The 14,816-nt window shown below is 48.6% G+C and overlaps 1 protein-coding gene across 1 annotated transcript in view; it reads left to right on the plus strand.

Annotated features, from left to right (window-relative positions):
• The first annotated feature begins 11,579 nt into the window (after positions 1-11,579).
• The window catches only part of PROM1 (prominin 1), a 98,454-nt gene continuing 95,217 nt past the window's right edge, over positions 11,580-14,816 (plus strand). The window contains exon 1 of the mRNA XM_008685797.2: positions 11,580-12,160. Within this exon, the coding sequence (XP_008684019.2) occupies positions 11,941-12,160 (220 nt within the window). The 5' untranslated portion in view covers positions 11,580-11,940. The remainder of the gene's footprint in view (positions 12,161-14,816) is intronic.

A 14,816-nucleotide genomic window follows, 5' to 3' on the forward strand; every position in this document is an offset into this window, starting at 1 on the left:
TGAATATTGGCTGGTAGCTGCAAAGCCTGTCACCAGCCTGTAGGGTACCAAACTGTTGTGTTTGGGGTCATCTTCTCTACAGGGTAGAAATGGAATTATCTTTCGTAAAGAACATTCATTTGCATTGCTATCAGCGTTCTACAATTTCACTTCTATCCTTACAGTTTTGTAATACAGCCTAGTCAATAGGAAGACAATGACAGGTACACGGCTCTGTAGAATCCAGTCATTTCCTGAAGGTCCCTTAGACCATGCCCCTCACTCTGCTGAAAAAAATGCTAGTCATCTCCTTGCCCATTTCCAAGTGTTGGACAATTTCTTCCGCAGGGCAGAGGTCAGAATATGTCCGGAATGTGTTTTTTTCTGACTTGGATCCTTGCAAATCCTTGGGGGCATAATATGTAAATATCTTTGGGATGTGCATTTAGTTTGTGGAGCCAACAGCCCCACACCCCTAATCTATGAAATTGGAAATAGGGGGGTGAGGGCAGGGGATGAGAGAGAGTTTGACAGAGAAATAGAAAGAGCAGATACAAGAGCTGACCTTTATTGCCTACTCTGTGCCAGGCATGTTGCATGTGTTGGCTCATTTGATCTTTGCAAAGCCTCTATTTTGTGGGTGAGGACACTGAAATTCACAGAGGTTAAGTAACATATTCAAGGGTATATAGCAAACGTGTGTATTGATTTGGTGGCTTTCATGTTTCATGTTCTCTATAAGAGAGTGAGCTCTGCGGGGGGGGGCAAGGGCTTACCCCTTTGTTTTATTCTCTGCTCAGTCTGGCCCACAGAAGGTGCTCAGTCAATGTCTGTGGATAAGCACCGTAGGAAAGAAAGAAAGAAAGAAAGAAAGAAAGAAAGAAAGAAAGAAAGAAAGAAAGAAAGAAAGAATCAGAGCAAGGACTGTCTTCATGTCTCTTCAAGATCTACATCCCATGCCTCCCCCCACATGCCCCACAAATCACTGTTCCTTCTTCACCCTGTGGAATAAGTAGCTGACTGGAACTATAATTCTTCATATCATATTTATAGTTTTTATTTTATATTATGTTTTCCAGTTTTACTGAGAAAATTTTTTTCTCCTTGTGATGAGAACTTTTAGGGTCTCTTCGCTTGGAAACTTTCAAATATACAATGGAGTATTGTTAACTAGAGTCCCCACACTGTATATACCATCCCATCGCCGGGACTTGTTTAGCTTAGCTTGTAAGTGAAAGTTTGTGCCTTTTGACCACCTTCCCCCTTCCCCCCACCCGCAGCCCCCGCCCCTGGCCACCACAAATCTGACCTCTGTTTCGTTTTATTAGATTCCACATGTAACTGAGATCATACAGTGTTTGGTTTTCTCTTCTCCGACTTATTTCACTTGGCATAATGCCCTCAAAGTTGGGTGGGGCTATAATTTAACATTTTAGTTGCTCTAGCCAAAGTGAGTGTTTTAATTAGCAGACAGTTTGTTGTGCTTAAAATAAATATCTGATTATAGCTTAGGTAGCAGATAGAGTATGAAGCAAAAGAGAATTCTTTATAAAAAAAAAAAGTCTCAAGATGAGGAAAATAGGCAAGGAGTAAATAAGAGGAAAGACAGTGTTTGACAAAAGTTTTCTTGTTTTCCACTGAGTATATTCTGGGTCAGGGTACCTGGACTCTCTGGCTCCTGACCTATATAGTAGGGGCTGCATCGATGTTACTGAATGAATGACTGACAGATGACTAATCCATGCTTTCAGATAATGAGAAGAGGTTAAGTGCAAATTCTTAGAAAGAAGTAATAATAGCTATCATTCCCGGAGAGGTAAAACACTTCTTAGGAGAGTCGTACGTTTTACTGTTGTATAAATCACAAGTTCCTGGGTGAGCCTTTTAGGGGATATGATTAAAAACTGATGACTACAGAACCAGAAATTGTGGAACTTTCCTGCCTACCTCCCTCCTCCATCTCAGTCCAAACATTTAGATGAAAGAACCTCGCCCTCCTTGAGAAAATGAGATCACGTATCCTAAAGCTTTGTGACTCCCTTTCCTTCTGCGGCTCTCATTTCCCCCCACGTGGTCACCAAAGGCAAATTAGGAAGGCCCTTCTGAGTTCGTGCGTATTAAAAATGATGTCAGAGGGAAAGGCGCAGAGGAAAGCCAGCCCTAGAGATGAAGCTTTTTTTGAAACCGTTACCAGGAGGCGGATCCAGCACATAAAATATAAAACCACCCCACGCCAGCCTCCAGTTAAAGTGTGATGGGGTTTTCCAAATTCCCAGGTTCGGATTCCAGGCGTGGAGGTGCTGGCCTTGGCCCTGGTCTGGCCCCTGCTCTTTCTTTCCTCCTTTTTGTCCAAACTGGAAGTTTTCTTCCGCCTTTGAATTACTACACAGTGGGCTTGATGAATGAGTTACAAATCTTACCTGAAGGTTGTTGAACTACAAGAAGCATGTTTTTTTGGCTTCTGGTTAGTAAACACCAACAAAGCTATGTTTGGCTTCTAAGCCCAGAGGCAAGGGGAGAAAAGCAAGATGAACAGGAAACCATGAGGTAAAACATTTATAGGAGAACCCTGGCTTGCATGAAGCCATTCCCTTCAAAACTAGTGGAATTTCGATTTGGAACAATCTCTCTCTCTCTCTCTTTCTCCCTTACCCTCCTTTCTTCCCCACCCCTGCTCAACTTCTCCCTCTCTCCTTAGCTGTCTCTTATGCAAATTTCAGGCTTAAAAAGGCAGGGGAGCCAATATCGAGATGACACAAACCTGATTTCCTAAAGGGTCACATGCTGCCATGTTTGTTGGTCCTACGAGCACATTATTTTGGGGGCAAGTGGGGAGCATAGCTATTCATGGTAGAAAATGTCAGGCTAATGAGAATAATATACTCACTGACCTATTTTGTTTTAGTCTTAGTGATTCAGGGAGGACTATCCAAAGTCCTTCATAAGGAACGGCTTGTCAAAGATTGAGGATTGTTGAATGACCGAGTGTTACATACTTAGACAATGATTAATCTCAACAGTTCATTTCTAATGCCCCATAACCCTGATAATTTCTGTGGAAACTTCAGTTTCTTACCCCAGTCCTGCTATCATTCTTCCTTTATTACGGTTCACTATTTAAACCAGCGCTATCCAATAGTCCTTCCTGTGTTGATGAAAATGTCCTATATCCGCGGGGTCCAAAAGTATCCGGTCACTGAGCAAGGCTATTGGACCGATGAGGAATGTGAAGCCCATGGGGGTTACAGGACTTACCAGGGACCACATTAGCAGTTAGTGACAGTATCTGAAAGAATCTTCTGGCTCTCCGTAGGATGTCACACTGCCTCGTGTTTAGATTTCATTTGGGCAGGAAAAATGAGGAGCGATTTTAGAAGGGAGACCTAAGTGTTGCACCTAATGACTGAATGGATATATGGGAATAATATTACCTCCTCCAGCCTTGCATGTAACAGACGACAGAGAAATTCAGTTGTGCTAGATAGCAGGACTGTCATGTTAGGACTCCAAGCCGAACTGAACAGAATAAATCATGAAGTCCTGGGTCACTGTCTGCCTAAGGCTGCTCAGAACAGATCTTAATATTGTGTTTTGTTTATTATTCATTCATTCACTTATTGAACACCTCCAACGGTCCACATAGAGTAGGTGCTGGAGGGAGGCAGGCACATGAAATTGGGTAAAAGCGGTTGAAGCATTTGGTGCTTACAGGAAGACAGATGGCCGATCATTTGAGTACGATGCTGGAGTCGGGGGAGCACAGGACAGAGGGTTTTATGTTAACTCTGGGGACACTGGTGCGCTAGGGCAGTGGTGGGCTCCGGAGGCCAGATCTGGGTTCAAATTCAGCGCTTCCCTTACTACCTCTGTGACCTCGGCAAAGACTGAACCTGTTTTTAGCCTTATCTTCAAGATGGAGATAATATGCTGTCTTTGTTGCTAAGAGGACACAAAATAATGCACTTAAAGCTCTGGGCACAGTGCCTCATTCAGAGGAAGCATTCGTGAAGTGTTAGCGCTCACTCCTACTATTGTTGTCATTGTTATTTTTATTATTACTGGGAGTAAACAGGAGCCCTGGGAGGCACAATTGTCTTTATTTTGCAGACAAGGAAACTGAGGCTCAAGGAGATTAGGCAGCCAAAGTCACAGTGATAAAAAGGGACAGGGTCAACATTTGATGCAAGGCAGAGCTCGCTGCTCTCAGGAGCGGACGACTCTCCTCCGGGCCCAGGCCAGAGCGGGCTCCCTTGGAGCAGAAGTGCTGGGGCCCTCTGAGGGTGCTGAAGCAGAGGCCCCTGACCAGCAGGGGCTCCAGAGAGGAAACATCAGGCCTGATTACCACCTATACGTGCCCTGCCTCTTGTGTCCTTTTCGGAAGTTTCCTGGTCTGGCCTTAGTTGTCCTAGAAGTATGCACATACAAGATCAATTTAAACTTGAAACAAACAATGCTCCTTCCAGCACAGGTTTCAGGCTAGATTCTGGGGTTAGTCAAAGAGCCACGGTGGAAATGGTCCTGTCCATTTTTCCATCTATCCATCCATCCATCCACATCACAAACATGAAACGCCTAATGCGTGCTAGCCGCCACCCTGACCGTTCTTTTCTTCCCTAAGTAAGGTTTTCCAGCAGACAGTATTCTCAATTCAAGACAGGAAGCGGGGCATGAGTCGGGACGTGCACATTGGTGAATGCAGTTAAGAGAGGGAGTGAGTACTTATGGTTGGTTTCCACCCGCTCAGCCTGGCAGCTTGGCAGCTTGGCAGAGAGGTGAACAGGGGATGGCAGGGGACTCTCGGCCCACATCTGAGCAGAATGACTGAAGGCCTTGTGCTTCCTGCTACAGAGGATTCCTGTATGTATACGTGGGAGCAAGGATTGCTTCCTGGAGGTTTTACAGCTCCGGCCACGAGCGTCCTGATTGGTACATATTAAGGAACCAAAGGATTTGGGTTTGCTTTTGTCTGGGTAAATTAGAAAAGAAGTCTCTTGGGACCCAGCAATAGAAGGTCAAAAGCGGCTGGGGACGGGGGTCCGCCGAGGCCTGACTGTGTTGAAACCAGAAAGAGCAGGAGTTTTTAGAAGGGTGGCGGCGTTCCAAGTAGAGGGCTCTGCCCAGGTGAGGGAGGCATGGGTGCTGTGAGAAGGGCGTGCTTGCGTGAGCAGGACTCTCGCCTCAGGAAATGCATGCAGCCCAGGCCCGGTGGCTACCTCCGGGCGTCGTCGCGAAGCTTCCCTGCTGGTCCAGCCGGAGTGCATCCAAAACCCCAGGCTTAGCTATCTTTAAAATACTGAGCGAGTCCCGGGCTGCCACCTGGCCGCGCGCTCAGCTCTCCGGCTGGGGGTGATTAGGCTTAAGTAGCATTGGCATTCCGGAGGCTCCATCCGCAAGTCCCCGCCCGGGAGCAGGGGAAGCGGCAACAGGTCCCCGCGGGCACCCCGGGCCTCGCTCCCGCGCCTCCAGCGCCGGCGCCTTTCCGGGCCCGCCGCGCCCCGGGGGCTGGCCGGCGCGCGGGGCAGCGGGGCCGCCTCTCCGGAAGCCGTCCCGGTGGTCCCCGAAGCGGCTCATAAATCATTCATGAGCCGAACCGAGTGGGGCGAACGCCGCTGCAAGGAAGGGCGGGCAGGGGCGGGGGCCGAAAGGGGAGCTGGACCCGGTGCACGGTGAGTAGCGGCGTCCTCATCCCGGAGCCCCTGAGGCGTCCGCGGAGACGGCGGGGGCCGCAGCGCACCCCCTGCAGAAAGCTGGGGGCGGGAAATCGGGAACGGAGGGGCTCGCTCTGTGCCCCTCTCCTCCCGGGCCTCCGCGCCCCGTCCCCTGGCCCCGCGGCAGGTATACGAGCCCCGGGAGCGGCCGGGGAGCCAGGCGGCTGCAAAGTGGGCGAGGTGGTCCGGGCGCCCGGCCAGCAGGAGTTCCGGGCAGAGCTCGGACGCGCGCAAACTTTGCCCGCTGCCTGGCGACTGCGTGGTGGGTCTTCTTTCCAGCCACAGGAGGGGAGCCGGCGGCTGTGGTTTGCCAGGTACTAGGGCACAAGCAAGCGGGACCCGGACCCCCAAAGCCGCGGGCTCGCTCTCTGAGAGGGCGGAGAACGGAGGGGAGGCTCGTCAGGGGCTTGGGAACTGTTCTGCGGGGAGGGGAGTGCTGGGGGTGCCCTGGGGGCGCGGGACACTGAGCCTCCCCGGCCGGTGATGGAAAGAGATCACCTCCCCCTGGTTTTCCGATTGGAGTACACGGTGCAATAGACCATAGCAGGAGGGGGTTCGGGGGGAGCCACGGGAGGCGGTCTCCCAGAGTCTATGGGAGAGCCTCACGCACCCCTGGCTAGACGCTGCCCCCACCCCCTGTATGCTCAGTTAGGGGAGCTACGGCAATTGCCGGGTGGAGAACTGAATGCTCTGGGCGCACCTCGCCAGTACGGCGCCGGCTGGGACAACAAAGGGAAGCGTGGACAGAGGAAGGAGCTTCGAGGTGCGGGAGAGGCGGGGGCCGCAGGTCAGTTTCCCCGAAAGCCCGCTCCGGGAGGGGGAGGGTATTCGAGGGGGTGGCACACCGCTCTGGTCCCCCTTCTCCCTGGCGACCCCGATGCAGCCTCCGGGGGCGGCGGCGGGGATCCCTCGCTAACGCGCCGGGGCAGCCAAGTTACTTGGGCAACCCCCTCCCCCAGGGGGCGGCGGATTCCTCGAGGCTCCTCGCTTCCCGCGCCCGCCCTGCCGCCCATTCTTTTGTGTCCCGCAGCCCGGGAGAGCCTCCTGCCGAGGAGGGAGACAGGGCAGGAAGGGGTCCGGCCTGGCGGTGGATTGGAGGGAAAGGCTGGGGGAAGCCGGCTTCCCAAGCTTCCTGCAGCAACAGGTTGCGCTTGTCCCCAGGCGGCTACTGACCTCTCTTCCGCCCTGGCTCTGATCCAGAAAGGTTTTCAAGGGTGCTTGTGGGCAGCGGCTGACCTTCGTTAAGACACGCAGGTGAAGGATCAGAGTCCTTGAACGCCCCACTGGAGACTCAAGCATCTGCCATTATATGTTGGGTTGAACCGTTCGCGAATGATGTTTTTGTGGCCCAAAGGCGAGTATGGGAATCATTGTGGATTCACATTGTGTGAAGTTACTACTTCTTTTTCTTTCGCACTTTTTTGTGAGTGTCCTCTGGGATTCGTGGAGTGTGGATTGATGCTGGCAATGGCAGTTCAGACCCTTTATTGACTGCCAGCTGTCTGCCTGGCGCTGCACGTACTCCGTGTCTAACCCTCTAGCACTCTTCACAACCCCACTTCACGGACAAGCAAATCAAAGCAGGGAGAATGTAAGCAACCACTCAAGTCACAGGGTTAATGAATGGGACTAGAGACTCCTGCCCTGTCTCCAATGTGTGGCCTGTTGTCACTTCAGCAATGTCCTTTAGTTTCGTTTTGCTTCCTTGATATGTCCCATAATTTTTTTTTAAGTGAATTTCCTTATGATTTCCATCCTGGACTATTTCTGTGCATTTCAGCACAGTGAAGTAAACAGGTGCATCAGAGGACAGGTTCAAAGTAGTAAGACTTTAAACCAAGTATTATTTTATTGGTACTGTTTAAAATATGAAGGATATGAAGGATAAAGGTTTTGCAGGAGACCAAGAGCTATCTCAGATTTGTTAAGGGTCAGGATGCTTTGTTACAGATGATAGAAGCCAACTCTGGGTAATTTTAGCAGAAAAGGGACTGGGTACTGGGTAGCTTAGAGCAGTGACAGGAAGGCGGGCTCGCCAGGCTCAGGAGCTCATGCAGTACATACAACAGGACCCTTGATTGGTGTGTGGCCACGGCTGCCACCGCAAGACTCTGGTTGTGGTTGCTAGCACTGTGCCATCATTGCTAGAATGAATTAGAAACTGCCTGTGCTTGAGTGTGTGTCCCCTGCACAAGGCCGGGAATAAGCATCTGCTTGGTGAGTTTGAGGCACCCCCCAGGGCACAGTTTGGGCACCTCAGCTGACCTCACAATGAAATGCAGGGGTTCTGCCCACAGGACTCACAAAGGTAGGCTCAGAAGTTGAGCAGCTCCCATCCCCCCCCCCGCCCCGANNCCCGAAACTGCAGGTGACAAACATTCAGTACAAAGATCCTTTTGAAAGGAGGAGAAATGAAGGTAGATGGTCACCGTACTTGCTTTTAATTTTGTGGAAGTGCCATTCTCTGGACCCTTAAGTTCAGAATCATGTGAAGTATTTGCTCAAAATTCGCATACTCGGGCCCCCTTCCCAGTTTGAACTCAGTGCATTTGGAATGGAAACCAGGAATCTGTACCCCATAAATCAGAAAAATGGTGAGATCGCCTTATTGATTGGTCTAGTGCCTGTGTAAGGAGCTAGCCCGAGGGAGCAGTTTCCAAGGCCTGCAAAGTTGAGGGTCCCAGCAGAAGGCATGGCCCCAGGATGGTAGGCCAGTTGCTCTGCCGTGGGCCCATCCAGTAAAGAGACAATCTGCTGCCTATATTGTTGGAATAACTACAAACACTCCAACACCTCCCTCCCAGAGGCTATGGGACTGCTAATAAATGCTCGATAGAATTTTGAAATGGGTAAAATGACCATTTTCATGTCAGTTCTCCCTCTACCCCTCACCGTTTGATTTCAGCAATCCTTTATGGAGTGCCTATTGTGTGCCTGGCTCTGGGGGACACAGAGATGAGTAAATCAGAGACCCCCACACAGCAGCTGGGATAAATCGGTTTAAAGCAATATAAGAAGGACATCTGGGGGGCTTTTTCTCGCATCTGTTGTCTTGCAGTTGTTATTTGAGAAGCCAAAGGTGTCTTTGGAAAGTTGCCTGAATAAGCCAGGTGAGGGAGTACTCAGGAACAGTGCTGGTTCTCAAACTTCCATTGTCTCAACAGTCAGTCACGGAAGAATGTCAACAATGCAAATTAATGCCCTCCTCCAGAAATTAGGCCCAGTAATTAGCATTTTGAATAAATAGGCACTGTATGCTAATGCAGCTCCAGGTCCAGGAGAGCTGGCCTGGGTTTTACACGGGCAGTCCCAGGAGCTGCTCCCAGGTGCTCCTGCTACCCGGTGAGGTTAACAGGTGAGGACCCAGACCATCTCTTTTGCCTTGACTTTAATTATCTAGTGTTTCCTAAGTAGTGAGATTTTAGTATTAACATTTACTGTAAACGTGAGAGGGACCGACGCTTGGGAGCAAGAAATGAGGAAATCTGGACGGCAGCTCGAGGTGCTGGCTGGCTTGACTGGCCGTCCAGCTTCGCGGCAGTGAGTGGGGCCGCATTTCACTTGGCATTTGCCTTCCCGGCTTTTCAAGAAGAGAGTTTGAAACTGTTTATTCATAGCTCTTCCACAGGCCTCTTGCCATCCCTCTCCCGCTGTGCTTCTCTCCATCCCTGGCTGAGGCATGGTGGAGGTCCCAGGAAGTCCGCCCTTCTTAGCAGCTGAGCCTTTAATCCTTCCAGCTGCTGTGCTCCCTGCCTGTCCTTTAGCAGAGAACAAGATGGGAGCGTGTTGTGTGTATTGTATATGACATTTATATGAGCGTGCGTGTGTGTGTGTTTTGTGTATGTGTGGAGTGTGTGAGTGGGTGTGGTATGTGTCTGTGTGGGGTGTATATGTGTGTTAGGGTGTGTTATATGCATATTTGTTGTGTTATGTGTGGTGTGTGTGTGGTGAGTATTAATGTGTGTGATGTGTGCTACTGTGTGTAGTGTGTGTGGCATGTGCTAGTGTGTGTATGTGTGGGTTGTGTTAGTATGGTATGTGTATGTGTGATGTGCGTTAGTGAGTGTGGTATGTTAGTATGTGGTATATGTGTGGCATGTGTTAGTGTATATGGTGTGTGTGGTGTGTGTAAGTGTGGTGTGTGTAATGTGTGTGTGCATGCCTGCCTTCTTGTCTAATGAGAATAGTTCTAGCCCACCTGAATAACACACATACGCTCTCCTTTCATCTCTCTCTCCTGCCCTCTGTGGCCCCGCAGACTCCCAGAGAGTGGCCTTGCAAAGGTTAGCTGGTTTTGTGTCTTCTCGTTTGTCCTTTCTGGAAACAATTTGAAGATGGAGCAGAGCAGGCCCGTGTTCGAACGTGCGCAGTGGTGACTTCTGACTAGAACCAGTGAAAGGCTAGAATAATCCAGAGTCCAAGCAAAGGCTGCAGCAGCCATGCCTGGAAGGGAGAATGCCCTTTGGAAACAGTTCCCAGGGTCCTGGTGTATCCACAGGTGTGACGGAGAGCTGACAGGAAGCTGATTCGGGGTTAACGAGGTTGGCACTGGGAGCTGTAAGGGCTCTGAGCAACCCATGATTAGATAAAGAGAGAGTTAAGGGTCATTCTATTGGGAGTTCTGTGCAGAAGTAACTGGGGCGGGACAGGATTTAGAAGATGAGGCAATATCCAGGGGATTAAATATGAATTAATATCTTCACTCAAACAGCTCATGCATTCACACCTTTCATGTGGGGCTTTCTTTGACCTGGTGGAATACAGGTCGTGGGCCCTCTGGCCCCTTGTGCAATGTGTCACTTTCTTGATGACCTTCCTTCCCCCCTCTCACGGTGGTTTCAGAAGCACTCTGCCCTGATTTTGAAAGTTACTAAGTGTGTATCTCATGTACAAAATAGAATAAAATCAGGGTGTTCCTGACCCCAGAATAGAGTGCGAGCGCAGCGTCCCGTTCCCTCCTATGTTGTGTTCTCACGCACCTGGTTCCGCGCAGCGGCACAAGCAAAGCAGTCCTTTTGGCTTATTTAATTTTATGTTCAGGTGTATTTACTGAGCTTCAACTGTGTGCTCTGTCTTGTGTTCAGTTCTGGGGCTAGAAACACAAGGGGACAGGGTCCACTTTGGAGGCCCTCAGTCTCTTGCCCTCGCTACCTGGCTTGGTAGCTGCTTTTCACGTTCCTGTTTCTTTCTCCCTCCCAGAAAGGGCAGCGGGGAATCTCCCTCTGTCCTGTCTCTCATCCCTGGGACCCGTAATTCCCAGGTAGTGACTCAGGGGTGAAGGTTTCTATCAGGATTACCTGGTGAACATGTTAGAAAGGTAGATCCCAGTGTGACCTGGCCTTAGAGAACTTGGTTTGTGCCCTTGAAGCCTTCTAGTTTGGGTCAGGGGTGAGGTGGAGAGGGGCATGTCTGAAATAAGGTCAGTGAGCAAATGAGTAGAATAAAAAGCAGATAAGATACATCTCCAGAAGCAGGGACAGCTTGGAGAAAAAATAGGCATATAGTCTATGGCTGGAGACCTCTGGGTGCCTGTGGGGAGCCCCAGAGAGAGGGCTCTGTAGAACGGTCTTCTGGTGTCTTGTGTGGGCTCTGAAGGCAAACTCCCGGGTTTGAATTGTGACCCCAACATTAATCAGCCCTGACCTTGGACAAGTCCCCAAAGTCCTCTGTGGTGCGGTTTCCTCATCTGTAAATGGTATAATGCCTTCCGCGGGATCCAGCTGGCCCAGCACGTACAGCGGTGTTGGGTACCTAGTAAGTGCTCCTTAAGTGTCTGTTTCTAAGGCCGCACAGCATTCTCTACACCTCAGGGTGTTTCCCAAACCCATCAAGGTCTGCATTCTGCGTCTGGCCCCTGGGGTGGGACCTTCTGGCTTTCGGCTCTAAGCAGGCTCCGCGTTTGCCTCCCACCCAGAGGATTAGGCTTATGCCTTGGCTCTGAAGCTCTGCAGCCTCCTCTCGGAGAAGCTCCTGGGGCAGGCAGGCTGTGTGCGAAGTGAGCGCTGTCTTTCTCTCCCACCAGGGATGGTGCCTTAAGCCACGGACCGGACCCGGACCCACAGAAGGCTCTCCGACGCCCCTCGCTGCATGCCAGCCCGGCCAGGAAAGGGAGTGGACTCCACATACCCACCCAGCGCTTGCCGCCGAGCCTCTTCTGCGCGGGAACGCACGCTCGTGTCTCACCCCAGGCTTTCAGAACCTCTGAGGCCAGAGGCGCCCAGCTCTACCTCATGCGTGGGGGACCTTGCTAGCCATGGCCCTCGTCCTCGGCTTCCTGCTGCTGCTGGAGCTGTGCTGGGATACCTCTGCCCTGGGGCCGCTGTCATCCACAGAGGGCTCTGATGTGTTGGAGTTTGAATTGCCTGCCACGAACTATGAGACCAAAGACACTTACAAAGCTGGGCCCATTGGTGTTCTCTTTCAGATGGTGCACGTCTTCCTTGGCATGGTGCAGCCCAATGCTTTCCCTGAAGGTAAGTGCCCACCATGGGGAAAAGATGGGAGTTTGTCCCCAGACACGGTCACGTGTGCACTAAGAATATTGTTTGTTAATCATAATACAGTAAATACGTATTATATGCAGTATTTTATTTTATCCATATATTCAGTATCTTAAAGCATCAGATTCAAAATGATTGGATTGCATAGGCAGTAAGTATTGATATGGAAGTTAAGAACACTCTTGCCAGGTTAAGTAAGTTGTCAAGGACTGTGAGTGTAAGAAATGAAATCAAACAATGTTGCTATGTTGGTTCTCCAATTCTTGACCTTCCTTCCCTCCCTCTTTTTTTTTTTTTTTCCTTCTTTCCCCCCTGGTGAGAGCAATGAATTACTCTCAAGTGCAAACCAAAGGTAAAAATTAGAGTAAAAATGCAAATTCTTTCAGGTAAGTTAATAATTGCCTCTGGTGGCTAGACCAGCACTACAGATAGACCCCTCCTCCATCCACCGTAAAGAGCAATCTCACATTGCTGAGGACAAGGACAGGCCTGACCTGCCATGCTTACCTGGGTCACTCTTTGCTTCGGTTCCAAGACTTTTAAGTGTGAGGGAAGGAGGGATGGCCCCTTGTCGGTGCTTTGATGGCAGGATGCCCTACCCGTTGTGAGTGTTGCTAGTGTTTGCCCTACTCCCTGTACTGGGAAGTCTGCGGGCGTGTGTTTTCAGGAACGAGATTATGAAAATTTCAGTGGTCTGTGGGAAGTATCTGCTATTAGGGTTTGGCAGTCTAAATTTTTATTGACTTCATGTGAGACCTATTCTAGGCTTGTTCTTTAAACTATGAAGATTTGAATGCTATTACTGATTACTATAACATACAAATTATAAAATTTGTAGTAACCCTTATCCTCTTCCTTAGCTGGTCAGCTATTGTCCGTAAGAGGATTACGTGTCAGTGTATGTGTGTGCGAGAGAGAGAGAGACAGACACAGAGAGACAGAAAGAGAGGGAGAGAGAATGTGTTTGGTGAACTTTAACCCTTGTTTATATTATGGGCAGTTTATAGATTTTCATTATGATACATTTATATTGAAATGGTCTTACATTTTTTATGTCTCAGATTAAACAGTCGAAATAGTTTGAAGTGTAGTTCTCAATTTTTTGTTAAATTTCAGTTCAGTGAAACAAATCACTCTGAGCCCTGTTGCCATTGAAGAGAACCTGACAAATAACTGTTTATGTCCCTGCCTGAAAGACTAAATTTGGAAATCCAAAAGATGGAAGTAGAAAATAGTTCATTTGGGGTGCCTGGGTAGCACAGCGGTTAAGCGTCTGCCTTCGGCTCAGGGTGTGATCCCGGCGTTCCGGGATCGAGTCCCACATCAGGCTCCTCCGCTATGAGCCTGCTTCTTCCTCTCCCACTCCTCCTGCTTGTGTTCCCTCTCTCACTGGCTGTCTCTATCTCTGTCGAATAAATAAATAAAATCTTAAAAAAAAAAAAAAGAAAATAGTTCATTTATTAATGCGGGATACAAGTTCACTATTCTCAATAGGTACCTCTTCCATTATTTGTAGACTTGGTGTAAGTATTACTGACTCATCAAATGCCTCCTAGTGTTTTTAGTCTTAGCTTCTTTGTGGTTTTTAATGCAAAAGGAATAGAATTCAGTTGTTTTATGTGACTTCATAACAGCATCTTCAAAAAGATTGCCAAGCATCCATGTGTTACTAAGGCCTATCATGTAATTAGTTAATCCTATAATCTCCTTCCATATGTTGCTTTATTTTGCTCCCTCTAGGTTTCAGAGGAAGGCTTCCTCACACTTATTTTACAAAAGAAAGCAATATTTTTAAAACTTTGCATTCAAATGATCAGGTCAAAGGCATCCTATATCTAACACATTCTCAAGTTTTGAAGGCCAGCGTCATTATTAGTCTAGAAGGAGGTGTCTGAAGAATTTAAATCCTTCTATAATCTGAGGGTGTTAGTCTTGCTTATCCCTTGACCTTCATCAATACTTATTACTTTGGAAAAAGAAATTCTCAAGAGCCTCAACAGTAGACCAGAGCAGAGCAGCACGATCCCTTGGGGAAAAAAAAATATATATATATATGTATATAGATATCTAACTATATCTATATATCTATATATATCTATATCTATCTCTCTCTATATATACATATATATATATATATATATATATCTCGTTAGGTTGCTTAAAGAATATCATATTGAATTTCATATGGGACATCGTGGAGTATTGGTTTTCTTCCCATCATCCCATTTTTTAAATTCTTTCATCCAGTTACTAGATCTCCTAATGGTCTCAAAGTGCTCTGTAGGTGCTTTGGCACATAAAGGACAGATCTGAGACACTGTTTTTCCTGCTGGGGCCAGTGCATTTCATGAGAGCCAGATCATAGGCAGCCGTCTTCATAACTGAAGATGCAGAAACAACAACAATGAGAGGGGAGGGAGGAAGGGAGGGAGGGAGGAAGAGAGAGAGAGAGAAAGAGAAATGGAATCCCACTCATTAGCTTAACTAACTTAATACATTAACCTAAACAAATGACTTCAGGACAGGTCCTCTACAAAGTAACATCCTCAAAGAGAGAATGATCCCCTAGGTACACCTTTCATTTGAAAGAGAAGACTGTTTTGAATGCAGAGTCCCAGTCCAGAGCAGG

Source organism: Ursus maritimus, unplaced genomic scaffold (assembly GCF_017311325.1).
Source record: "Ursus maritimus isolate PB19 unplaced genomic scaffold, ASM1731132v1 scaffold_8, whole genome shotgun sequence".
In the NCBI taxonomy this organism is placed as follows: Eukaryota; Metazoa; Chordata; class Mammalia; order Carnivora; family Ursidae; genus Ursus; species Ursus maritimus.